Below are 25700 nucleotides of genomic sequence, written 5' to 3' on the forward strand. Positions count from 1 at the left end.
TACACTACATAAAGGTAATTATAGAACAGACATGAAGTAATCTTTTACCATGCTTTGTATGTTGAATTCACAGGACATGATCGGCATCTCTGGTGATGTAATTGGTGAGGTCATATGTTGTGTCATTTAATTTGTGAACATTGTAGAGAAATGTAATGCTACTTTATGAAACGTTTGTCAGTACATTCCATGGGTTTATAATAAAGTACCTCCACCTGCAACACCAGCAGGGGATAGCCTGTAGTCATGCTTGATATGTGATGGGCACAGGGAATACTATTTGGCCAGGCCCTCTGCATAGATCCATGGAACAGATACTGGCTATGACCTGGGGGCATTGTGTACAGGTCATGGCCTTTGGTCATGACCAGTGTACTATGTGTCGTTCCAAAAGTGAATGACCCAAACTTGTACTTTGTGGGCACCTCTTAGACTGTGCCTTGTACCCAGTCCCCCTTTCAGTGGTGAACCAATGCCCAGTGCCATTAGTTTAGCTTGAGGAATGTTATGCTGCACCACAAAATGAATGTGGGAGCAATAAATGCCAAACTCTTGACCTAGGGGCCAGCTCAGATTCATAGTTTATTGTCTAGCACATGTCTATTTCCTGTTCCCAAATGCAACAGTGAAAATAACTCTAGGTACAACTTAGATGTTAATATAACTCAATGTAATGGTATTCATTATATCAACCTCAGAAGCAGTAAAAGGGCAGTTGGTGCTGAAGAACTCAAATTAATGGCCTGCTCTTGACCAGATGTCAACAGCAAGTGCTAAAATCACTGAGCCACCTAGACTGCTGTAAACAAAACTGTGGCTTGATATACACAAAAAAACCTTGTTAATATCTTCCTAACCAGAATTTGAATAGTAAACGCATTTTGGGACCTCTCCTCTAAATTCTACCCTCTGCGTCCTTTGACTAATCTGCATTACATATTTCAAGATTAAAGGTAGGCAGGTACTGACTTAGAAAGTTTCATGCAAATATGTTAAATGGGAGCAGTCAAAGGATATTGTCTAATTTAGCCTTTCTAGGATGTGAACCTCTTCTCCACAGACCTTGGATAAGTGCAAAATCTATGGTGTTTTCTCCCTTCAAATGTAGACTGGAAATTATTCTCTGCAATAATTTACCGTATACTTATACACAGGGATGTTACTGATTCCTTTGTGTTTTTCCCATTTGTACACACCCTAACTGTGCCTGGCTCGCGGAAGTAACTTACACTTTTTCAGTATTTAACACGTTGAAGTAGGTTTAATACTTGTGGCTATTTGCAAGATCCAAGGCTGAGTATAAACTTATATTTTCCTCACATTTTTCTGCGAGAAATTTCAGTAATCTGCAGTAATCTGATTCCTACCACCTATCATTCCCTCAAATCTCCTGATAACTATGAATCAAACCAAGGTCAGTGGTTACCCAGAGTGCCCTGGTAAATGGTTACCCACAATGCCCTGGTCAATGGTAACCTTGGTTTGATCCATTCCTTTCACGAGCACTAGGCCCAGCCACATAGCTGGGGCAGAGTTTTTATTGAGATAAGAGGGATGACGCTGGGTGTTAGGAATTTTGTGGATTTCCGCTGATTTCAAAAGTTTCCTTCATAGAAATGTAAGGAATATCCAGGATTTTAGACAAAGTTTGAGGATTGCGGAGAAAGAAAATGCTATGGGATCCACTCAAGGTACACCACCCTGAAACCGCTTGTGTGTGTACTTTTCAGAAATGCCTATGATTAGTAGGTTCCCAATGAGAGGCAGTTGAGCCATCCTCAAATACTGCAGCTACTCCTATCGTTGATCTCTGCACTTGGCCTTTTAGGGCTGTTTCTGTTGCGGTCTCTTGGTCCACCCACACAAGTGGGGTACCATAGTTATCAGGAGACTAGACAAAATGCTGTTAGTAGGAAATGTGTGGCTCCCCACAGATTACAGAACTTTCCCATGCAGAAATCTGAGTAAAATACGTGTTGTGACAAAAACTTTGAAGTTTGCAAGGGCTTCTGGGTAAAAGACTTGTGAGAGCCATGCAAGTCATGCTACCTTGAACTCCCCTGGTGGTCTAGTTTTCAGAAAATGTGTAGGCTTGGTAGGTTTTCCTAGGTGACCCCTGAGCTCGGTCCCAAAATCCACAGTTACCCAAATTGCAAAAAAGGGTTGATTATCAATGAAAAATGTTGATGTGTCGATGTTGCCTTTTGGGCCGTTACCTGTCACAGGCACAAGGCCCATATACAAAAGTGAGGCAGCATTTTTATCAGAACACTTGGGGGAATGCTGGGTGATAGGAAATTTGTGACTCTCCACCGATTCCAGAACTTTCCATCACATAAAAGTGAGGTAAATGTGTGCTTTAGCCAACCTTTGAGGTTTACAATGGCTCCTAGGTAAAAAAAAAACCTGATGGGATCCACGCATGTCATGTCACGCTGGACTCCATAGAGTGTACAGTTTTCAGAAATGTGCAGATTTAGTGGGTTTCCCTAGGTGCCTTAAGAGCTAGGGACCAAAATCCACAGCTACCCATATTGGAAAAAGGGTTGGTTGTAAGTTGAAAAATTGATGTTTTCATGGTGTGTTTTGGGCTGTTTCCTGTCGTGGTGGCTAGGCCCACCCACAAAAGTGAGGTAACATTTTTATTGGGAGATATGGGGGAATGCTTGGTGGTAGAACGTTTGTGGCCCCATGTAGATTCCAGAACATTCCATTGCAAAAATTTGAGAAAACCTTTTTTTTAGCCAAAGTCTGAGGTTTGCAAGGCCTTCTGGGTAAAACAAATGGCGAAAGCCACCCAAGTCATGCCACCATGAACACCCAAATGTGTCTAATTTTCCGAAATATCGGGTATGGTAGGGTTTCCTGGGTGGCGGCTGAGTTCAGGCCCAAAATCCGCAGCTACCATGTTTTAAAAAAATCATTGATTTTACTGGGTAAAATATGATGTCTCCAGGTCGTGTTTTGGGGTATATCGAGCCACAGGTGCTAGGCCCAGCTACACAAATGGGATACCATTTTTATTGGGAGATGTGTAGGAAGAATACGGAGCAATAGGTCATTTGTTATTACCAACTGGATTTATCTGCATGTATGCCTTCCAAATGTAATCCAGTGTGTAAGAAAGAAGATGTTTTGCAAAATGAAATCTAAATCACATGCTAGTATGCGTATGGCCCCTATTCCCCATTACCCACGCTCTGGTCTGTTAACACGCACCCCACAGATCGACCCAAGTTAACAGAGGCTATGCCTACTCCTCACATCACGAGCCCGAAAAACCAACATATGTCTCGTGCTGACGAAGGCTTAATGGACCTGACTACCTCCCACCGTTTTCCTATCCGCTACAGTGCTACTCCCTCAACTTGCATCACCTCCTATCCTCAATCACCTGTGTCACACACTATTCGCTCCAATAACGGGTGTGATGAACACCCTTCCAACCCCAATAGGCAGGTGGGATTGGATACTCGCCCCTTAGGCTCTGGATCTTAAAATCCCAGGGCCCAGAAATGTGTCAATGTCTCCTACACGCTGACAAATGATAGACATTAACCCTCATTTTCACTACACACTTCACCACCCCCCACTTCTTCGAATTCCACTTCGCCTATACCCATTCCCACTCCAAGCTCTGTTTCCTATCTCGATTATGACCCTATCACCCTATTTAACTGTATCAATGGTCCTACCCAACCCTCTACTAACCCTACCACAGCCGAACCTCTCCTCCTTGCGTGGGCTACTCCTGCGAATAAGTGCTTGACTAATCATGAACTTGAGAAGAAGATTGATGAACTCAAGCATGATATTTCGGTAGTCAAAGAGTTGGTGCAAAGCATTCTGCAGTTCTCCCTGAAGATGGAGAAGCATTGCGTCTCACTCACCACGCATAAATGATATCTACAATTCACAGAAACTGCACTCAACCAAAGACCTCACCGCCTTCTGCTCCTATCTTAGCTCCAGCTGGAGTTTGAGACCTCTACCTAACCACCACTCTCGACCCCACAGACCCGTACCTCAACTATCGGACGAAGATATCATCGCCCTGCTTGGGACCTACACTGACTCAAAGACGGTCTATCAACCCAACTCCACTCTCAACATCTCCTCAATCATTGCAGACTCTGACAGGGAACCGAGCATTAAATTCAGAAATGTGAACACTGTGAACCTACTTCACGTAAACACCTCCACTCAAGAAGTATTCACTTCCAACCTGCACATCAACTCGATGCTACTTAATTTGTAGAACAGCTGTGAAACTTGCAGCTGATATTTCTGATCTCATCATTGCGCACAACCTGGACCCTCTGATCATCACCGAAACCTGGCTCAATAATACTTCCTCCCCAATTCTTGACATCATAATCACTCCCGACTACTCCATTCTCAGAAGTGATCGACTGGATAAAATAGGAGAGGGTATTGCCTGCATTCATCGCTCCAACCTCACAGTTAAACAATCCTCATGTACTGTCTTATCCTCCTATGAACAGTTAGTCTCTGAAATCTGGAACAAAGGCAAGAAGCTTTCTGTGCTGCATTCGATCTATCACCCTCCTGGGGACAATCCAGTCTACATAGAGCAAATCATAAAGGTCATTAGCTCAAGCTCGGATCAACTCTGCCACATATTCCTTGGAAACTTCAACCTTCATTGGAATGACACAAATGATCCAATTGTCTGTTGCGTTAAGACTTTCCTTTCTGACCACAGTTTCTCACAGCTCTGTAAAGGCCCTACTTACATTAAAGGCGCCACTCTCGACCTCATAGCTCTACTCTGCTAACCCTGCTCCCTAGTGGTGATGATTTCACAGCTCACTTCGCCGACAAAAAAGGAAAATAGAACTGGAGCTATTACCTACCACCCCAACCTTGTTATCCATGATACCGGCTGCAGGATTAGGGGAGGTGGCAGAATCCACAACAATATACTCACCTTTGGGCAGCTCTCTCAAAAACAATGCCTCTTGAAGCAGTTTTCTCCTACCAGACTGCACTGAGATACTCTGCAACATGGCATCTATCAAACCCTCCAACCACTTTGGTGATCATCTACCCGCCAAGCTCAATAAAGATTTAATCTCAGCCTTTCTGCCTCTTGGGTCTAGATTCCGGTCTGCCTAAAAGTTGGCCAAGTTACTCCCATTCCTAAGAGGCCCAACGCCGACCTATCAGATCCAAACAATTTTTGACATATCACCAGTAGTATGACTCTAGCTAAAGTGTTAGAAAAATGCGTACATTCGCAGCTCTGCAAACGTATTGAGAAATATCAACTCCTGGATCCTCATCAGTCAGGATTCAGAGCAGGGCATAGCACTGAAACGGCACTAACTCACATTGTTGATGATGCCGTGAGAGTCCTTGACCAAAATGTCCCATGTCTCCTGAGCCTTCTAGACTTGTCCTCAGCCTTCGATACTATAAAACATGAAAACCTGATATATGTCCTACAACATAGGATGGGATTTTTGGGTCCGGTCCTAAACTGGGTTGCCTCCTTCCTTCACAACCGCACGCAAAGGATCAAAGTTAATCATGTTCTCTCTTCCAGTACCCCTGTCCTGATTGGAGTCCCCCTAGGTTCTTTGCTATTGCCCACTCTCTTCAACCTATATATGGAGCCTCTTGCAGTCATTCTGAACAGAGCTAACATTCAATACCACATGTATGAGGATGACACTCAATTGTACCTGAATATCTCCTCGCAAGAGGACATAAAAACTTTAAATGCTGCACTTGCCCAAACTCAACAATGGTTAGCTTAGAACCATCTCCTACTAAATACGCTCAAAGCGGATTTTCTTTTGATCACCCCACCTAATACCTCAGCTCCTACCCTTGACTGGATTAAACACCTAACTGCTCTGAACTGCACACCTCACTGTTGCAGACTCTGCCAAATCTTAAGGTATCACCTTGGATAAACACCTAAACATGCAAGCACACATCAGTGCCACTACTAGAGATGCCAATTTCCAACTCAACTTACTGAAGAAAATCAAACCATTCCTACCCCCCAAAGATCTCAAGCTGGTGGTTCAATTACTGATTATCCCTAAATTGGAATATGGGCTGGTGACCCTAGCAGGACTTCCCAAAGCTAGCTTGGCCCCACTCAGAGTTACCTTGAACACATCGGCCAGACTTTTAACGGCCTCGAGAAAATTTGATCATGTTTCATCTGACCTCTTGCAGCTAAATTGGTTATCTATTGAAGCAAGAATCTGACTCAAGAAAGCTTGTCTGACTCATAAAGCCTTACACCACAATACCCCCCCATACTACCTAGCAAGTAGGCTTGAGCTATCGGGCTCCAGCCATGACCCTCAGAAGTACATCCACCGTTCTCTTGAAACCTTCAAGATTCAAAAAGAAAAAATCATACAATTGTGCGTTCTCCAGTCGTGCTCAGAGAATCTGAAACTTCTTGCCATCCGAGATCAGATCCAATCCATCCACTACCTCCTTTAAAAAATTGGTCAAAAGGCTACTAATGAACGAACGTTAACACGTTGATCATGCTCGTGTGTTTTGTCAATAACCACAAAACGTGAAGTATTTTCACTGATATTCCATTATATCTTTTTACCTTACTTTTGTTATAGTCCTAGATAGCTCCTTTAACTGCATTAACTGTTGTTTTTTCTCGTTTCCTCTTTCTGTTAAAATTCTTTGAGGCACATCGCACATCTTGGTTCATTCTAATGTATGATGTTTTACTTGGAGCGCTATATGGCACCTCTGAGACACAATACTTTTAATGTTTTCCCACAGGTTGTAACTTCACTTACTTTGTGTATGTTTTGTATACTTGCTGGTGCCAACTTTGCACAGTGTTCTGATACCCCTTTGGGTCTTGTTCACGCTCTATAAAACTTTTCAAATAAATACAAATAAATAAATACCCACAAATTCAAAGAGGCTCCTTCATACTCATTTTTCACTCTTTATGTGTTACCTTATGAATTGCTCCATACTCTGTGCACAATAAAAAGCCATTGTAAGGTGCAGCTCAGTTGGTGGCTCTGAGTAACTCATGTTCTTGGAGACCCTACAAACACTATATATCCCCGAGATCAGAAGGGTCTTACGACAAAACTGTATATTGCTTTTGTAAATCAGCCGTCATGGCAAGATGTTTTAGTTGAAAAGATTTTTTTTCTCCTACTGATTTTCAATATTTCTACCATTTTAATAGTTAGTTTCTCTGGGAAAACCTTAAGCGAAAATAACTCTTTGGTGAATTCAGATATGTGTCTAATTTACAGAAATGTATAGCTTTCCCGCATCACCCATGAGTTTCAAACCTGTGTCCACCTCAAACTGGAAGAAGGTTCAATTAATAGGAAAAATGGCAACTTCTTTGAAAAGAGGTAAAACTGTAGTAAAGACTGTTTTTAATACAGCTCTGCATGTTCCTAAAAGCTGGGTAGATGGTGATTTTAGCAGAGCAAACCTTTAATTGATGCCAATTTTAGGGAAAATAATAAACACTTTTTTGCGCAGCAGCTTTTCATCATTTTTCCTCAAAAACCCAAAATCTAGCTATATTTTGCATATTTTCTCAGTCCCCTCCAGGCAAATCCACAGACCTTGGGTACCTTTAGAATCCCAATGATGTTGAGAGAAAGGACACACATTTTTCGTGGCTACGTCACGTATGAAAAAAAAGTTATGGAGTGAGGGACCCCAATTAGGCAAAAAAGTGCTCAGCATTGGGGTGGAAAAACCTCATCAGATAAAGGGTTAAGTAATGTGGTCTAAGTAAGCAGATAGGTAAGTGCTTACTCTGAGTACAGCTGAAAAAAGCAATGGGGCAAAAGGTAGAACAGCTGTGGATATCAAGACAAATAGAAATCTAAAAGGCTATGTGTACATGTGATATTTATGTTCACTAAATATAGCCAAAAGGTACTGGGGTGCTGCATAAGGTCAAAGGCAAAGATAAAGCCAGCAAGTAGGGTTCTGAAAACAGAAGTGGACTGTTAATGCATTGTGATGTAGTGTGCATTAAAGAGGTGTGTCTTCAGCTCTTTTTTTATTTAAGAGCAGGATTTAGGTGGCTCAGATTGTGATAAGGGGATGTTATACCAGGTACTTTGTTCATAAACGGAGGGTTTTAGATCCTTAATGCATAGATGGGGCAGGCTTGTGGTCTTGTTTTTGCTGTCTCTATACAGACAGCTCCAGCTGTCTGACGCAAGCAGAATTGTATACAATATCCCACAGAGTCAAAGCTTGTTCATGATTAGATGGCTTTCCTGTCTATCTCAGTTCTGTGCATTTTACTGTGTGGTTTTCTCCATAGGCTGTCTTTGTCCCACTATTCTACCATTCATTTGCTGATGTAATTGAACTCTTTACCACTCCTTGGGAGTGCCATTCTTGCTCCTTGTTTTATCTTTATTTGTGTCCCTGATGCCATTACATCCTTCTATGCATGCTGCTAGACCACCCCCCAGCATATTGTTTATGGCTAGTGTTAGCAAAGACCTTTTGCTTTTACTAAAATTAATGGTATAGTATACTTACTTAAAGGGACTTTCAGCTAGCTATCTTCATCTATTGATCTGTTGTGTGATTCACATTTTGCTTCCACCCACTACAGCATACATCATGGTGCAATGAGACTACATTTTACTCTTTCACAAGGAGCATATCTGCACACAAGGTAGTTGCCTTTGTTTTGTACTTTATTTTTTACTTTAGTTTTACCTTTGTGTTTGGAGACTGCAGTGATAGCACAATGCTTTCGATGTCAACATATTCCTGCTTTATCAGTTCCAGTGTAATGCTAATGCTGTTGTAAATTTCATTTGGAGAGGCCTTTTTTTATCTGACTGCTGGCGCATATCACAGGATAGCAAATGCACCTAAGACAGAAACCACCACTCTAGTCAGGACAAGGGAGTTTAACACCCATGATAACCCCTACACACCCCCTTGGTAGCTTGGCAGAGCAGTCAGGCTTATCCCAGAGGCAATGTATAAAGAATTTGTGTAACGCACACACCTGTGACACACTAAGCACACCACAAAAAGAGACTCCACACAAGGTTGTATCAAAAATCCCCTTTGTATTGTACATAAAAACACATTAGACCATAAATCACTTTGTGGCATGTAAAGCACATCAGACCACATCACATAAATCACTGCTCGACTAGGCGCTTTTCCTGATATCACATAGGTCATACATCACCTTGCTACGGTGACACAAGTAGGGCATAAATCATTTTGTACTATGTAGGCATATTTAGACCATCCATCATTTTGTCACGAAAATGCAGAAGATCACTTTAGGCGGTAATCCTATAGATCACTAGGCACTTACCCCTAACACAATTGGGGTTTCAACCACTACAGTTCTATGCCACCGTGCAGGCAGACACAACTTCAGTCCGAGTGAAACATCCACAATATCTTTCGTGAATGTGGGCGCCAGGCATCAGGAAATGGGGAGTGCAGGAACACCTGCACTCCTGTTACACCTGCACTCCTGTTAGGAGCAATCTGGGTAATTTCCAAAAGCAAAGATGCCCATGTTGGTGGAGAGACCTCACTTTGTCCCCCGCATCCTCAATTTGAACAAAGTGCAGCTGCTCGCGAATGCGCGTGGCAGCTGCTGCCGGCCATGATATTTAAATCCCCAAAGAAATACTTCTACGGTACCTTAACCCATTGTGGGCCTGAGTATTCTCACAAGTAGCTCTGTACTGCCCTGGCTGCCAGGGAGGGCCACTGAGCTTGATGCAGCCTTCTGCCAGCTGGGCATGGGCGAGGTCTCCGTCGGCTCCACTTCCGTCACCACGGACTTCCAATTCTCCTGCAGTGGCTGGCCCAGCAACAAGGGGAACTCCAGGCCTGAATCCCTTCCTACTTGGGCGGTTTCCTCGGCAGCTCTGACCAAGGCTCTCAGTGCCGCGCTATTTGGAGGTGAGCCGCTCCGACCTGCGGCTTCTGCCCTGTAGATCTGTACAGCCGAGGGCCAAGTAAGCAGAGCCCTGGCTGTACTTCTTGTGGATGCAGTGTGGCATGGGCTGAAAACTGGCACAGAGCTCTTCAAGTGAAAACCGCGCTTCCCACACACACTGATCAGGGAGCAGAGCAAACAAACGCTCCTCCCGCCTGGAAAAGTAAAGCGCTCAACACATGTTTTGCTCTAAAGTGAACGGAACAACGCTCACTGCACTGGTTAATTCAGTAAGCACCTTCTCAGCTAGGGTTTGGCAAGCCAGCGCTCAGTGAATTTCTTGAAGAGCACACCAACTCCCCCAGCAGCACAAGGGAGTTTAGACCAATATAAACAGATCGTGTGAAGTAAAAAAAAAAAGCATAGTACACAGGATGAAGACTTTGATGTCCCTGAGTCTTTAGAAACAGAAGGCCAGCGCACACAGGCCCTTGGAGAATCCTTTCACAAGCAGGATGCCACAGCAGGGCAAAAAGAGTCAGTCCTTTATCTCCACCATAGACAGAAGCAGCAACTGTAGGCCAACCCGACATAGCACACAGCAAAGGGGCAGTACTCCACCTTACAGCTCTCCAGCTCTTCTCCTTGGTAGGGTCCTCTTGTTCCTTGAAGTAATCTAAAGTTCTGGGGTTTCAGGTGTAATACTTATACCCCAAAATATCTTTGTTCTCTTTGAGCAAGGGTCTCTGAGACCAGTCCAAACCAGTTCTATCTTCACTGGTGCAGTATGACCACAGGGGGTGGAGACAGCATTGTGCAAGGGAGACAGGCCCTATTCAGCTGCAAGGAAAACTCCTCCCACTACTCTAAATCAAGCCAAGGTCTATTCAGCTCAGCTCTGAATCATCAAGGAAGGGCCAGGCACACATCAACCCCCCGTGGCAGTCTACAGTGAATGCACATCCCCAGCCCCTGTCATTCCAAACCCAGACAGGCAATACACAAACAGGCATAGGAACACAGAATGGTTAAACAGGAAAATTCTCACCTTCTAAAAGTGGCATTTTCAAACACACAACTTAAAAACCATCTTTACTAAATGATGTGTTATTAAATTCTGCGTGCAGAGAGCCTATACTTTATTTCTCTATCTTGTCCCAATGGGAAGTTATACTTGTAAGATAGCCTTTCAATACTGAAAAACTAAATTGGCAGTATTTCACTATCAGGACATGTCACATACACCAGTACATGTCCTACCTTTCACAAACACTTCACCCTGCCCAGGGGGTTACCTTGGGCCTACCATAGGGGTGCCTTACATGTAAGAAAAGGGAAGGTTAGGGCCTGGCAAGTGAGTGCACTTGCCAGATCGGCATGGGAGTTAAACAACTGAGCACAGACACTGCAGTGGCAGGTCTGAGATACATTTTCAGGGCTACTCATGGGTGGCACAACCAGTGCTGCAAGCCCACTAGTAGCATTTGATTTACAGGCCCTGGCACACTCAGTGCACTTTACTAGGGGTTTACCAGTAAATCAAGTATGCCAATCAGGGAGAACCAATTGTAAACACAATTTATCTAGAGAGCATATGCACTTTAGCACTGGCAGTGGCTAGGTGCCCAGAGTCTCAAAGCCAACAACAGCAGGTCAGAAAAAAATAAGAGAAAGAAGCAAAACGTTTGGGGATAACCCTACAAAAAGGGCCAAGTCCAACTGTGTCTAGTTAAAAATGTTCTTTATAAAGTTATCTTCTCCATAATATGCATGCAATTAAATGTATTTATAACTGCCCTGATGTATGTCATGCTGGTACGCATTTAATTGAGGACTACAGTTATATTTAAATATCAATTTAGCATATATGTCCTGCTTGTTTGGCTTTCTGGTTTGCTTACAGTGCTCTTGTATGTCCTGCTTATCTAGACATTTAATTGTTATTTTACTATTTGTACCTGTGCCAATTATGTAAATGTCCTTATCTATCTATCTATCTATCTATCTATCTATCGATCGATCGATCGATCGATCGATCGATCGATCTATCGATCGATCGATCGATCGATCGATCGATCTATCGATCGATCGATCGATCGATCGATCTATCTATCTATCTATCTATCTATCTATCTATCTATCTATCTATCTATCTATCTATCTATCTATCTATCTATCTATCTATCTATCTATCTATCTATCTATCTATCTATCTATCTATCTATCTATCTATCTATCTATCTTTCTGTCCATCTATCTATCTATCTAGACAAGTAGAGAGGTAGATAGATATCTATCTATTTATACAACCTCTTTAGTGGTCTTTGCCAGCCTCTCTATTTATCTTTTCAACCATCTGAATCTATTTGTAATAACGATTTACAAAAACATTACAAAAAACACATGAGTGAAGGCAACAGGCTGGCAGCCAACGCTAGACAGAAGAGCATTTTTTAAAGATCTGGTGTTAGCCAAGACCTTTCGATTTTTCTAAACGTTTGTGTATAAAATAGGTATAGGGATTTTCAGCCGGAGTTCATCCATTTTGCTGCCTCCACTGTAATTCTCCCTCTCCCTTCACCCTCCCTGAGGCCATCCGTCACAATCCCCGCCATTGTTGATGTGTTTCCTTTTTAGATTACGGCATGCCAGACAGCACAGCTGTCTGGTTTTTAAGACATTTTGGGGGCTTACAGAATGTTGGCCTTGGAATGCATTCCACATGTTGACTACCATTGGCTTTATGGTTTGTAGCTCATATTTTCTGTCTTTCTATTTGCTGGCTTTAGGTTCAGTTTGTCCCTCCCGTTGACTAAACTGTGTTTCTTTTATTCTACCATGAACTCCATTTCTGTGAACAGTCCTTTAAATCTTGTTCTTAACTTGTCACATTTGCTGTGTATTCAAAGACCGCGATCAAGTGTCAGGCGCTGTCGCCAGAGGTGCTTGTTTACTTTTCTTTCTCTGTACCACTCCAATCTCTGCCACTGCACTCTATGCCACTTCAATCTATGCCTCTTTACTCTACCCTGTACCACTCTACTCTATGACAATGCACTTTCACCATTGTACTCTATGCCACTGCACTCTTTGCCACTGCACTCTACAGCACTCCAGTCTAGGCCACACCAATCTACTCTACGCCTCTGTACTCTGCGCTGCTCTAAAACACTGCACTCTATGCCAATACACTCCACACCAATGGACTTTACTCTGTAACACTCAACTCTATGCCCCTGCACTCTACACCATTCCACTGTACGCCACTCTAATCTACTCTGCACTCTATGCCACTGCACTCTACACCACTTTATTCTGCACCATTACACTCTATGCATTTTCGCTCTACCATGCACCACTCCACTCTACACCACTTCACTCTACTCTGAAACAATCTACTATGTGTTACTGCACTCTATGTCACTCTACTCCACTCTGCATCACTTCACTCCATGCCACAGCACTCTACGCCACTCTACTCTTAACCACTGCTCTCTACGCCAATGCACTGTACACAAATGCACTCTATGTCACTGCACTTTATGCTTCAGCACTCTACTCTGCATCACTGTACTCTACGCCACTGCTCTCTATGCCACTCTAAAATGTTATCCAATGGTGGGGTATGGGGCCTCTGGTTGATGGCTGCTCACGAGCAGGCCGCAAGGTTGAGTGAGCAAGCTCCTGGGCTTAAGATCAGGGCAAAGAGGGATTCAAGTTAACACAAAAAGTGCACCCACAGTGGCACAGGAAGTGCCAGGTGCAGGGTGCTGTTTTTGCATTGGGTGCCCCGTTGTTTTCAATGGGAGTTGCTGGGAATTTTGGCTGCAGGCTCTGTCCAAGAAGCCTTATGGGAGGAACCAACAGCTTGGCAGGTAAGTTGCTGGGCTCAGGATGTATATGCACCTCAAGTCCTCATCTCCAGGGCACAAGGAAGCCGGATGCAGCGGTGCCTTTTGAAGTCATATTTTACATTACCGGGCCACTCGTGGTTGAGGGTGTCTTTATCCAGAGACGTTGGGAAGTCCTGTAGGGGTCAACCCACAGTGGACTCAGACTCTGGAGCACTGGGGGACCTTGCTGGGACTAGTGGGCCGCTCGGACTCAGGCCATAGGGGACGGGTGCAGTGGTGGTTCCAGTTGTCAGGTTTCTTTGTCTTCAGCAGGCTCGGAGTCTTGCTTCGGAGATTCTTTTTAACAGAGCTGCTTTTCACAGGAGATTCAGTCTTTTTGGAAGGCAGTCAGTCCTCCCTAGGGTTCTGGAGGTTGCTGGCTGCAGGATAAGCTGACTTTTGGCACAGGATCTCTGGAAACTGCAGACAGGCCTGTAGGGCTAGGTCCAAGTCAGTTCTTCTCTGCAGTCTCCACTGCTGGGTGTCTTCTTTCGTCCTTCTTCTTTGTAGGCTGCAGGACTCTGTCTTCTTGGTTCAGGGCTGCCCCCTAAATACTGTATTTAAGGGACGGTTTAGGGGTCTTGAGGTCAGTAGCTAATGGGCTACTGACTTTAGGGTGACTACACCCTCACTGTGCTCACTCTACGTGGGGGAGGGAGAACAATCCCTACTCCTGATTGGAGAGTGGCTGCCATCTTGCAGACACTGAAGAGTGGGCTTCACCTAGCCTCCCCTACCTGAGGGGTGGGGTTGGCAGGGGTGGGCACACCTTCTGGGCTGCTCAAATTGTTCCCACCTGTCTTCCTGCCGAAAAGGGGGTGAGACAGGAAGGGGGCCTGCTCCTGATAGCAGGAGAGGCTGGGGTCACGTTACAAAGGCAGCAAGGCCTTTGAAGCTCACCTGCCACAGATGGCTCTTCCTGACCTGTGAGACTTGTGAACATTGCCACCCAGGAAAGTCTCAGTTTTTGCGTCCAGGAGCCAAGGCTCCCAGCCCAGGGGTCCAGAAAAATGTCTTGTGGTGGCAGGCTGGTGTTTACCAGTCAGGGAACCCATCTGAGGCTGTTCGTTTTTAGAGGGCATCTCTAAGATGCCCTCTGAGTGCATTGTATATTAAATCCCACACTGGCATCAGTGTGGGTATATTATGCTGAGAAATTTGCTACCAAACTTCCCAGTATTCGGTAAAGCCATTATGGTGCTGTAGAGTTCACAATGACAAAATCACAGACCATATAGTCTTTATGGCTTTACTGCACTTACAATGTCTAAGAATAGACTTAGAAACTGTAGGGGTACAGTGCTCATGCAACTGTACCCTCACCAGTGGTATAGTGCACCCAGATTGATGGGTGTCTTACCTATACCATAGGCAGTGGGTTGCAGGCATGGCACACAGTGTGCCATGTCGACTCTTCACATTTCTCTGTACCAAAAGACGCAGCCTGCAATGGCAGTGGGAGTGTGTTAAGGTACAGAATCTCTAAGGGTGGCACAATATGTGCTGAAGCCCTTAGAAGCCTTCCCTGGTAACAGTGCCCTTTGTACCCATGGCACCTTTTACAAGGGACATACATGTGGCCAGCGAGGTGCCAATTGGTGGTACAAAGATACAGTTTTGGGAAAGAACACAGGCCCTAGGAACCTGATTGGTAGGGACACAGTGCACATCAACTCAACGTGCATCAGAAATCTGGAAAAAAATTGGGGGGTTACTGCAACAGAAACCCAGCTTTCTACACCTATGCACTCTGCCTTGCATCCTTTGTGCCATGCATCCATTCATCTACTCCGCTATCCATCCACCCACTCTGCTTTTCATCTATCCATCTATTTTGCCATCCATCCATCATCCACTTTGATATCCTTCCATCCACCCACTTTGGCATCCATTCACTTTGATGTCCATCCATTCACTCTGCCTTCCATCCATACACTTTGGCATCCATTCACTCTGCCCTTCACTATACCATCCATTTGTTCATCTTTTCACCCTTTCATCCATCCATCCCTTCACTTTCACCTGTCCATCGACCTACCCAGTCACTCACTCATACACCCACCCCTTTAATCTGTCATCCTTTCAATTGTCCACCTACATGACCATTCAGTTACTCATCCACCCTTGTAATCTTCCATCCTTTTACCTTCCATCCACACATCTATTCACTCATCCTTTCACCAACTCATCCTTTCACTCATTCATCCATCCACCAACTCATTCATCCACCCACTGATGCATCCATCCTCCCATTTGCCATTCCTTCCATTTAACATTTTTTCCCTTTCTGTTTACCCATATTTATTTTTTCCTCCCTGTCTCCTGCTTGCTCTTTAGCTTTTGTCTGCTGAGTTGAAAGAACCCCACTCCCAATGATGCCGCTAAAGCATGGAGTTCACGACACCCTTGCTTGGCAGTGATAGAAAATAAATAAAACATTTAAAAGTCCATCCAACCGTCCACACTATACAGGACGGACAGTCAGATGAATTATCTCCGCTGACTCCTTCTCCATCGGGCTGTCAAAGGAAGTTTTCCACCAACTGAGTAAATTCTACTCTGTCGGCGTATAACTTGCGGTGCACCCAACTCCAAATCGGGAGGGCTGACCTTGAGTTTGGCGGACAAGGTACTCCGTCGCCTTAAGATCTATTACCAAACTCTAAAACAGCCCGAGGCCCATTTAATGTAAATCAGTACTGACCCCGCTCCTCATGGGACCAGTCTTTCCCGAACTTTGCTCATCTCACTCGTTCAACCTGCAGCCCACTGCTTCTTTGGTTGGGAAATTTGAGATTCGCACACCCTGAATCTCACTGGCTAAGCAACGCCCCCTGAGTGGATGCACTCACCCACACTGCCGGTGGGGCACTTTGTGCAATATGGCCCCAGGTGTTTGGCTGCATGACTGTTTTGTGTTGACCGGGAATCACCCACCTTCAAGTGAAAGCTCCCCCAACCCATTTACAAGTCATCTTCAGAAAAATGTACTGTTAGTCAAGGCCAGGGGGATAGACGACTCAATGAATAAGTCACTTCACTGGAATGGCTGCCTAGACTAACACACGCCCTCTGCTCTGTGTAATCCTGTATTGCTTTTACCTTAAAATGTTCATAGACAACTTAAAAGCTCGAGTTCTTGGAATTGCCAATGTTTGTTTTTAAAGTCAACAGCGTTTGTGTTGTGGGCTTGTGTATATTTTTGCAAGAATTTTTAACATGAATGTATTATTTATAAGGCACTGGCGCAGACTAAATTGCCTCCGATCACCAATGCGCACGTAACAGTGGGCTAGTTAAAAATCAGTTGTGCAAAATATGTATTTTAATGTTTTTCTGAACTCACACAATAGTGACTTTTCTTCTGTTTACACTGGCAACTTGTTACAAAGTATGGAAGCACACAAGGCACATCTCCAACCTACCTGCCCTGTTGTTCCAAGTACACATAAAAAATATATCGGCTAATTCCAGTTCTCTTACGCATACATAATGAGTTGGTGCAATCGAGTTGTGAGTGATGGCACCAAATTGAGTGACGTCACCACCTCAGCTACCAGAGAGTGTTAATGGGAGGTCCAAGGAGCAAAACTACAGCTGCTATTTAAACAGTGAAAACCAAACGATAACACGTTTTGTTAACGGTGTGGTTTTTAAAAATACCATCTAGCTTCACGACGGCAAAACCAAGAAGACCTCTGGCAAAGAGCCCCCTAGTGGGGCCCGTTGGGCATTGAAGCGCCGGCCGAACGAGGAGCTGCCCTATGATGAAGCATGACACACATAGGGGTGTGTGAGTGCTTTTGCTCCTTATTGGAGCTATCCGTGGACAAGCACTAAGTAGCTTGACCTTTATAGCACCTTTTAACAACTGCCATCACTGACGTGGTCTGACATGCTTCTCCTCCCTTCCGCCCCTAGGAACATTATACCTTTCATCTTTAGCTTATGATTGGGGACCATATGCTGGACCTATTAAGCCCCCCCGTACCTCCTTGTGTGACTTTGTAGCATTGATAATATCACTGCAACATTTGCTATAAAATTATTGATGAGAAAACTGCATGGCGGGGCACGAGATATGGTCACCTTAGGGCACGGGCTATAGTTACTTGAAATAACTCTAACTGCTGAATTTTTATGGTTGTGTGTGTGTGCATAAAGATGCTAATGGCAAGTCCCAGCAGGGCTGCTAGGCTGTAAATAGTCATGTTATATTGGTTGTGCCATTTGTATAGCACAGAGTCTGCCAAGTTTTATATTGCTGTTGGCTGTCTAGCGTTTCCCATCGCTGACTGGGGTCTATATTGAGGTATGTGAATAACAAATTACCCTTCCACAGTTTTGAAAACTTGACAGCCTTCTCAAGCTAGTGAAGACCATGTTTATCACTGGAGTATAGCTTATCTGCTGGTACCTCAACTCTGACTCTTCTCAAACCTCATATTACTACTCTCTCCAATGCACTACCCCATTTCTCACCCTATACCGCTCTCAATATATCCTCTACCTCAAGTCTCTGACTCATCTCAAACCTCATTCTACTACTTCTCAATGCACTACCCTATTTATCACCCTATACCTCTCTCAATATATCCTTTACCGCCACACTCTCATTCATCCCGAACCCCCATACCACTACTGTGAACCACCAAATAATCCTTTCTAGACTCTTCTCTCCTCTACCCCTCCTTGCATTATCTCATACCTCTTTTACTATTCAGATCTCCCAAACATTATTTTCTAAACCCTTCCCTCTTCCCCCTCCACCTCCCCTTTACTCATCTCAAACTACCTCCTACTGCTAAGAAATCTCAAACAAAAGCCACACAAAAAACTTCCTAGACCCTTCCATCTTCTATCTCCTAACTATTCCTTTTCTATTCAAATAACAGACTAACATGTCCACAGCTCAAATTCATTTAATATTTCCCAATATTAATTCCCTTCTAATCCCGTTTGGGTTCCGAAGTAGCGTGCTACTCGCCAGAACGGGTTTAATGTCTCATCAGGGGTAGCAAGCAGTATATAAATCCAACCCCTTTCCTCTTCCATCCCTCCACTATCCTTTCAATCCAAATGACAGACAAACATGTCCATCCCTCAAATTAATTTCATATTTCCCTAGACTAATTCACCACTAATTCTGTTTGGGTTCCGGAGTAGTGTGCTACCCGCCAAAAAGCACTTTAACACCTCACTAGGGGTAGCTAGCACTATATAAATGCAAACCTTTCCCTCTTCTATCCCTCCACTATCCTTCTCAATCCAAATAACAGACTAACATATCCACCACTCAAATTAATTTCATATTTCACTATACTAATTCACCACAAATCCTTTTGGGTTCTGGAGTAGTGTGCTACTCGCCAAAAAGCGATTCAACGCCTCGTCAGGAGTAGTAAGCGCTATATAAATGCAATTACAATACAATACAATTCATTCTACACCACTGCACTCTGACACTCTAATTTAATTTTAATTTATAATTTAATTTATAGATCAAGAGACCTAAACTCAGAAGAGTTCTGTCTGAAGAAGATTCCTACAGAGAAAATAATATGAACATTTTCTAATATGTGCCGGTAGCTGATTCCAGTACTCAGGGGCCAAATAAAAGAATGCTTTACCATCTGTATGGGCTTTCATGAAACGAGGAATTACAAGCAGGGATTTTTCTACTGAGCGAAGGGATCTATTTGGCTGGTAAGGAATACATTTTTCTGTTAAATAAGCAATACCTCTGCCATTCAAAGCTTTGTGTACACTACAACAAATCTTGAATTTGACTCTCTTGCGTATCAGCAGCCAATGGAGTTGACGCAGGAGGAGGAGGGAGGCAGCTCTATTTGGTACATTCCTAACAAGACAGCAGCAGTGTTTTTTTATCACCTGGAGTCTATTTAAATAAGAATCATTTGCTGCAATCATAAAGGCCCTGCAATAGTCCAGACGGCTCGTCACAAGTGCCTCAATTTGTGTTTTATGCACAGAAAGGGGAAGGAGAGGGAAAACTCTGCACAAGAGGCTCAACATATTGAAACAAGAGCCAGCGGTGGCCATCACCTAAACCTTCTTGTGAGTTTCTTGTCAAGACGGACACCCAAATTCTTAACTACTGTCTTAGGGGTGGGGGCTGTGCCCATCTCAGAAGGCCACCATTCAGGAGACCAAAGCGAAAGGGCGTCCCAGAAGAGCATGATCTTTGTTTTCCCAGCATTCAGCTGGAGAAAAGTTTCCGTCATCCAAGAAGCGATTGCTCTAATACCCTCAGAGAAACGAGACTGGGTGTTCGGGGTATTTCTGGTGAATGAAAGTAGAAGCTGCATAGCATCAGCATATGAGATCAGAAGAAAGCTGAATTCTCTAAGTATTTTAGCGAGGGGGGCCACATAAATATTAAATAGAGTGGGGCTGAGACAGGATCTCTGAGATACTTCCATATTACGCTCCATTGTACGAGACCAAAAGGATCCAAGAATAATAGTCTGAGCACGGTGTGATGGGAAGTTGGAAATCCAAGCCAAAGCTTGTCCGCAGATCCCAATCTCTTTAAGTCTCTGGAGCAAGTTGGAGTGGAATACTGTGTCAAAAGCTGCTGACAGATCAAGTAGCACCAGCAGAACCGTCTGACCATTATCAAGGAAGTGTCTAATACCATCTGTAACAGCATTCAGTGCAGACTCTGCTATATGTTGGTGTGAAACCTGATCGTGAGGGATCAAGCACCCTGAGGACTCAATGTATTTCGAGAGTAATTTATCAATCTGTTTTTCCAGAAGTTTGCTTAAGATGGGCAGGAGGGAAATAGGGCGGTAGTTTGATAAATCCTCTACTGGGGCGTTCGCCTTTTTCCAGATGGGGATTATATGTGCAGCTTTCCACTCTGATGGGAATAGGCCTTCACTCATGGAGAGATTGAGTATCGGGCAGATAGCGGGAGCTAGTTGCTTATGTAATAGGGAGGAGATTCTGGCTGGAATTAAATCTGTGGGTGACCCAGATTTCGCTGCTTTCAGCATTGACTCAACCAGGTCCTCTGTAAATGGAGTAAAACTGTCCAATGATTGGATATTATCCGAGATAGGTGGGGTGAAATGTATTGTTTCACTGGAAGCATCTCTAGCGCCATGAATTTGTCATAAATCAAATTGATTTTATGTTCAAAATGGTTTGCGACGGGGGGGATTTCACTTGAACAGGCCCTCGGATTGATGAAAGATTTTAGTATCCAGTATAATTCTTTAGAAGAATTTCCTGTCTGATTGAACTTTTTAAAGTTTTTATGATAACCAGCTAAGGAAACCTTGTAGATTTTCTTATCATTCTGGTGATGTGTGCGACATTAGTGTTTCTCTAAGTTTTTGCAGAGAGTTCTCTCCTTACATAATTCCTGAGGGTGCCATGCTGCGTGTAGCCGACATGCATTATTAAGTTGCTGTTTCAGAAGGGGCCGGCCTGTCTATAGCCGATTTTACTGCTTTGTCGTAGACAGTTAAGCTGCAGTTGTTATTCCTCGACTCCCCAAACGAATCCGCCGAGAACTTATTTATAAAGGTGTCTGGGCTAATTTGACAACACTGTCTTCTATAGCTATGGGAGACATTTGAGCAGATGATCTCCGCTTCAGCCCCTGAAATTTGAAAGCCAATCAGAGTAAGATGTGACCATACCAAAGGGCGGGAAGCCTCCGAATAAATATGCAGGGAGTTGGACAGTACAAGATCCAATGTGTGTCCTGCCAAATGGGTTGAGCTTTCATTAATCTTGTTCAGTCCTATAGTGGCCAGATCGTCATGCAACATGGAGGCGTCCGCATTGGAGGCCAGTTCACTATACATATTAATGTCTCTAAACAATAGGAAGTGTTTGGTAGAAATGGTGTGGGGCGCAATAAAGTCCATTAACTGGGATGTAAAATCACGGAGGGGTCCAGGGGTGCGATACATCAGGGCACCTTTCCAGCACTCCTGAGGCAAGAGATCAATTCTGAAGATACAAATCTCTATCTTGTCATCAGAACATTGTTCAAGTATAGAGACCTTGATAAAGTCTCTATAGATGACCACACTCTACTCTGCACACTGCACTCTCTGCCACTGAACTCTACACCACTCTACCCTGCACTTCTCCACTCTATGCCACAGCTGCACTCCATGCCGCTGCACTCTACAGCACTATACTCCAATCTGCACCACTGTATGCTGCTCTACTCTTCACTACTCTACGCTAATGCACTTTATGCCACTTGACTTTACTCTGCACTCTATGCCACAGCACTCTATGCCACTTCACTCTACTCTGCACCAGTGCCCTCTGCATTACTCAACTCTACTTCACAACCCTCTGCACCACCCTACTCTACACCACTGCACTCTAACCTGCGCTACTCTACTCTGCGCCACTGCAATCTGTGCCACTCAACTCTGTGCCACTCCATTCTGCACCCCTGCACTCTACTATGCACCAGTCTCATCTATACCACTGCATTCTACAATGCTCCATTGTATGCCGCTGAATTCAATGCGACAGCACTCAATGCGACTGCACTCTATGCCATTATACTTTACAATACTTCATGCCAATGCACTATACACCAGTCTACTCTACTCTATCCCACTCCAGTGTTTGCCATTCTATGCAACTCCACACTATGCTACTCCAATTCAAGACACTCTCTGCCACTCCACTCTACAACACTCTACTCCACTCTTCGCCATTCTGCTCTATGACACTCCACATGACTCTCCTCTATGCCACAAACATTTAGCCATGGTGAACAGCAACCACACTGGTGTATAGCAGGCCAACACAGCCAATAGCTCTTGCATAGACGAGACCTATTGGCTTTGCCAATGCTAGTTTATATATTTTGTTGTGGTTTTATTCAGCTCAAATCACACTTTTCTTTTCCTAGTCACAAGGTGATTAAGTGATCATCTGCCCAGAATCACATGATGGTGAGCTGAGCAGAGCAGTTTTTTTCGAAACGTATTCCACTGTTCTATAGTCAGCAGCTCTAGGCACATTGTTACTACAATGTTGTTTTGAGACTCTGCAACCCAGGTTAGGGCTGAGATCTCCTGCGGTTGCAGCCGGTTTCTTGATCGCTTCTGAAATGGTTTGGGGATAAGGTAGTATAGGTATTAGCAATAAACCCAAACTGAATGGGAAAGTTCCTACAGAACCAGAGTTTTGGGGCCCATCGAACACTGCCAGCACAAGGCCATTGGCTTGGGTTAAAAGTGTGTGGTGTGGAACATGCATAACAAGATCGACTGAGAAACGGCTGCCTCTAGGCAAACATATGTGATCTAACATTAAATAACTAAATATACATATACCCAGCTTTCTTGACATGCATCACCACTCACTTTTCTGCCTACTAGGTGTGTTGATTTCTACCCATAGACCTCAGTGATTCTCACAAGGAAATAGGATTAGGAAAAGATCTGCTGTTTCTTTTTATTAATACAAGTGGATGGTCGAATCAAATGCCATCTAAAGGGTGCACCAAGTGGGCTGAGAAGAATGAACCACATCAAATCACAAACAGCAAAGTGGAATACATTTACTTGCAATTAAAAGGCATTTGGCTTGGCAAACCAGAAGGGATGATACATCAATATAAGTACATTGATGATTTTTTCCTCTGACCTATCAACTTCCAACACCAGTGTTTTAACTGAGCTCCCTACTCCTTTTTGGGTCGAGCCTAGACAGCACTTGCCTATTGCTTGCTATTGCTTTCCATTTGTTTATGTCATTGTCCTTTAAAAATCCTTGCGTGCTGTTAGCGTGCTGGTGGCCAGTCCTTCTTCTTTGTTCCTCTTTGTTCCTCCTTTTTCTCTTCCGTTCCTCTCATGGAGCAGGGACTAAGTATGGCATCATTACGCTGTGGTTGTTTATCTGTTCCTTGGGGGGCTATCTTTTTCTTGGTTTCCTGCTCTGTTACTGTTTGCCTGTGCTCGCATGTTATGCAGCATTTGTCTCTCCCATTTGCATGTTTGGCAACTGCATGTTTTTTTAAAACTTTTGTCCTGCACTCTGACAGTATTGGAGCTCAGGCTCGAATGTGGTTCCCGAGCTTCAAAGTCGGCTGCTCCATTCTTCCTGCTATCTCCCTTGTCCCCCGCACCAATTACAGGATATTGAGTCTCCCGTCAGACTCGAACCCTATTGCTCAGCTGCATTATATTTACATCTCCCCATTCACCCTTGTTTTTTTTAACTCAGACAATTTTCAATGTTAACCGATGTTTGGGTGCTTTTTAGGTCGAGCCTATAGCGGCAGCGTGCATGCACTGCTCGCTCTGCAAGGCATGAAGTAATGGAGTATGGAGTTGAAGCTCCGCCCACTCTCCGCCAATGTTTTTAATTGGCTTGTGTCATTGTCTTTCATAAATGCTGCCTTTTGATTGGTTATGAGGCTAGTTAGTCCCTCCATTATAGCCATGTTGTCTTTTGTACCCTACCATGGGTACTGGCCCCTTTACTTCAAGTGTTACATGGTAAGGTAGGTGCTTAGACTGTGAGCACTAGTTTGTCCGTGCCTTCTTGCCCCCTTCTCCCCCTTCTCCCGTGTAAATGTGAGTCCTATTACATTGCAAATGCTTGTTTTGGGAGGATATTAGTTTGGTTTTGGGCTGCCTTACAAGGGGCATTGGGCTTGTTTCGCTATGCCACTAATAACGGCAATCAATTAATGGAAGTAGCTTTGATGTTTCAAATAAAGCATGTTCGATACGTTCAGAAAAAAACTGTATTGCACTTTAAACAACATTTCTGTATGTCATATTTTCTGCACTCGTTCCTGTATAGCCGTTTTACTGACTTCAAGTATATTTAAAGCTCATGTATTATTTTGTCAATTAAAGATGGTCGGCCGATATTCCCTCGTGTCAAAACACCCTCTCCTCCGTCATTATTTGCTTCGTTGTCATTCAAAGGCAGCTGCCAACTTTGCCTATCTGCTTTGAAAGTCTTGTTCTTCCTTCATTTCGATGGTTGGTGGTGCTAAGGACTCGACTGGGTCTCGCTTACTGTTCGTTCTTGCCCGTCTATTCGCTTACCTTACGGCGGCTGTATGACGATACTATCACAGAAGTTTCTAGTAGAGACTCCAAGGCAGAGCCTAAGGATTATAGTTCATAAGTGTAATGTTTTGTATGTGAGTATGTTACATTGTGGAGGGCGATCTTGTACAGTTGCATATTTTTCAAACAGGCCTTGCTTTTAAACTACAGTTCGTAGTCTATGAGAAGCTTTAAATTTCCCGTCCCATGTGACGTAACTTCATTTACAAGGTGCTTGCTACCACAAGGCTTTGATGTGCCTTACAGCGATAAGCATGCTACTCCGGCCCGGACCCCAAGGTGAGTGGATTGATTGAGTCATTATTGGTATTAATTGTGTGCTTTAAAGGCAGCCGCGGCCCGTGCTGGTAGGAGCAGTGGGGCCAGGTTCGGGGGTGATTCGACAGACGCCCACGAGGGAATTTTAAATAAATAAATAATTTCCCCTCGTCGTCGTCTGTCGAAATCATCCCCCACCCGGCCCTACCGCTCTTACCTGCACAGGCCGCAATTGTCTAAGGAAAGCTGTCCATGCGCTTACTCCAGATTCTTAGGGGCAGATTTATGAGCCCCTTGCGCCACTTTTGCGTCACTTTTCCCACGTTAAAAGTGACGCAAAAGTGGCGCAAGGGGCTCATAAATCTGCCCCTTAGTTGTCAATTAATTGAAGTTAGGTATGCTCATTAGCGAGTCAATGCAAAACATTTTCTTACCTTTTAATCAAAGCTGCTCATCTCCAAGCTGCTCATCTCCAAGATGCAGGCAGCATTTTGCCTGAATTGCAAATGTGTGTCTGTCCCA

General features: G+C 44.0%; 2 protein-coding genes across 7 annotated transcripts in view; one reads left to right on the top strand and one right to left on the bottom strand.

The window, feature by feature from the left end:
- LOC146789441 (ATP-binding cassette sub-family B member 5-like) overlaps nt 1-25700 on the bottom strand; it is a 1226636-nt gene that overhangs the window by 1160692 nt on the left and 40244 nt on the right. The window lies entirely within an intron of this gene.
- The window catches only part of LOC146789442 (uncharacterized), a 379805-nt gene that overhangs the window by 278461 nt on the left and 75644 nt on the right, over nt 1-25700 (top strand). For 5 of the 6 annotated variants that reach the window (XM_085631585.1, XM_085631584.1, XM_085631586.1 and 2 more), the window contains exons 4-5: nt 8627-8689; nt 19326-19530. In XM_085631585.1, coding sequence (XP_085487711.1) covers nt 8627-8689; nt 19326-19389 — 127 coding nt within the window. In that variant the 3' untranslated portion in view covers nt 19390-19530. The remainder of the gene's footprint in view (nt 1-8626; nt 8690-19325; nt 19531-25700) is intronic. The other variant, XM_085631590.1, reaches the window with a different exon arrangement.

This window comes from Triturus cristatus, chromosome 10 (genome assembly GCF_964204655.1).
Source record: "Triturus cristatus chromosome 10, aTriCri1.1, whole genome shotgun sequence".
In the NCBI taxonomy this organism is placed as follows: Eukaryota; Metazoa; Chordata; class Amphibia; order Caudata; family Salamandridae; genus Triturus; species Triturus cristatus.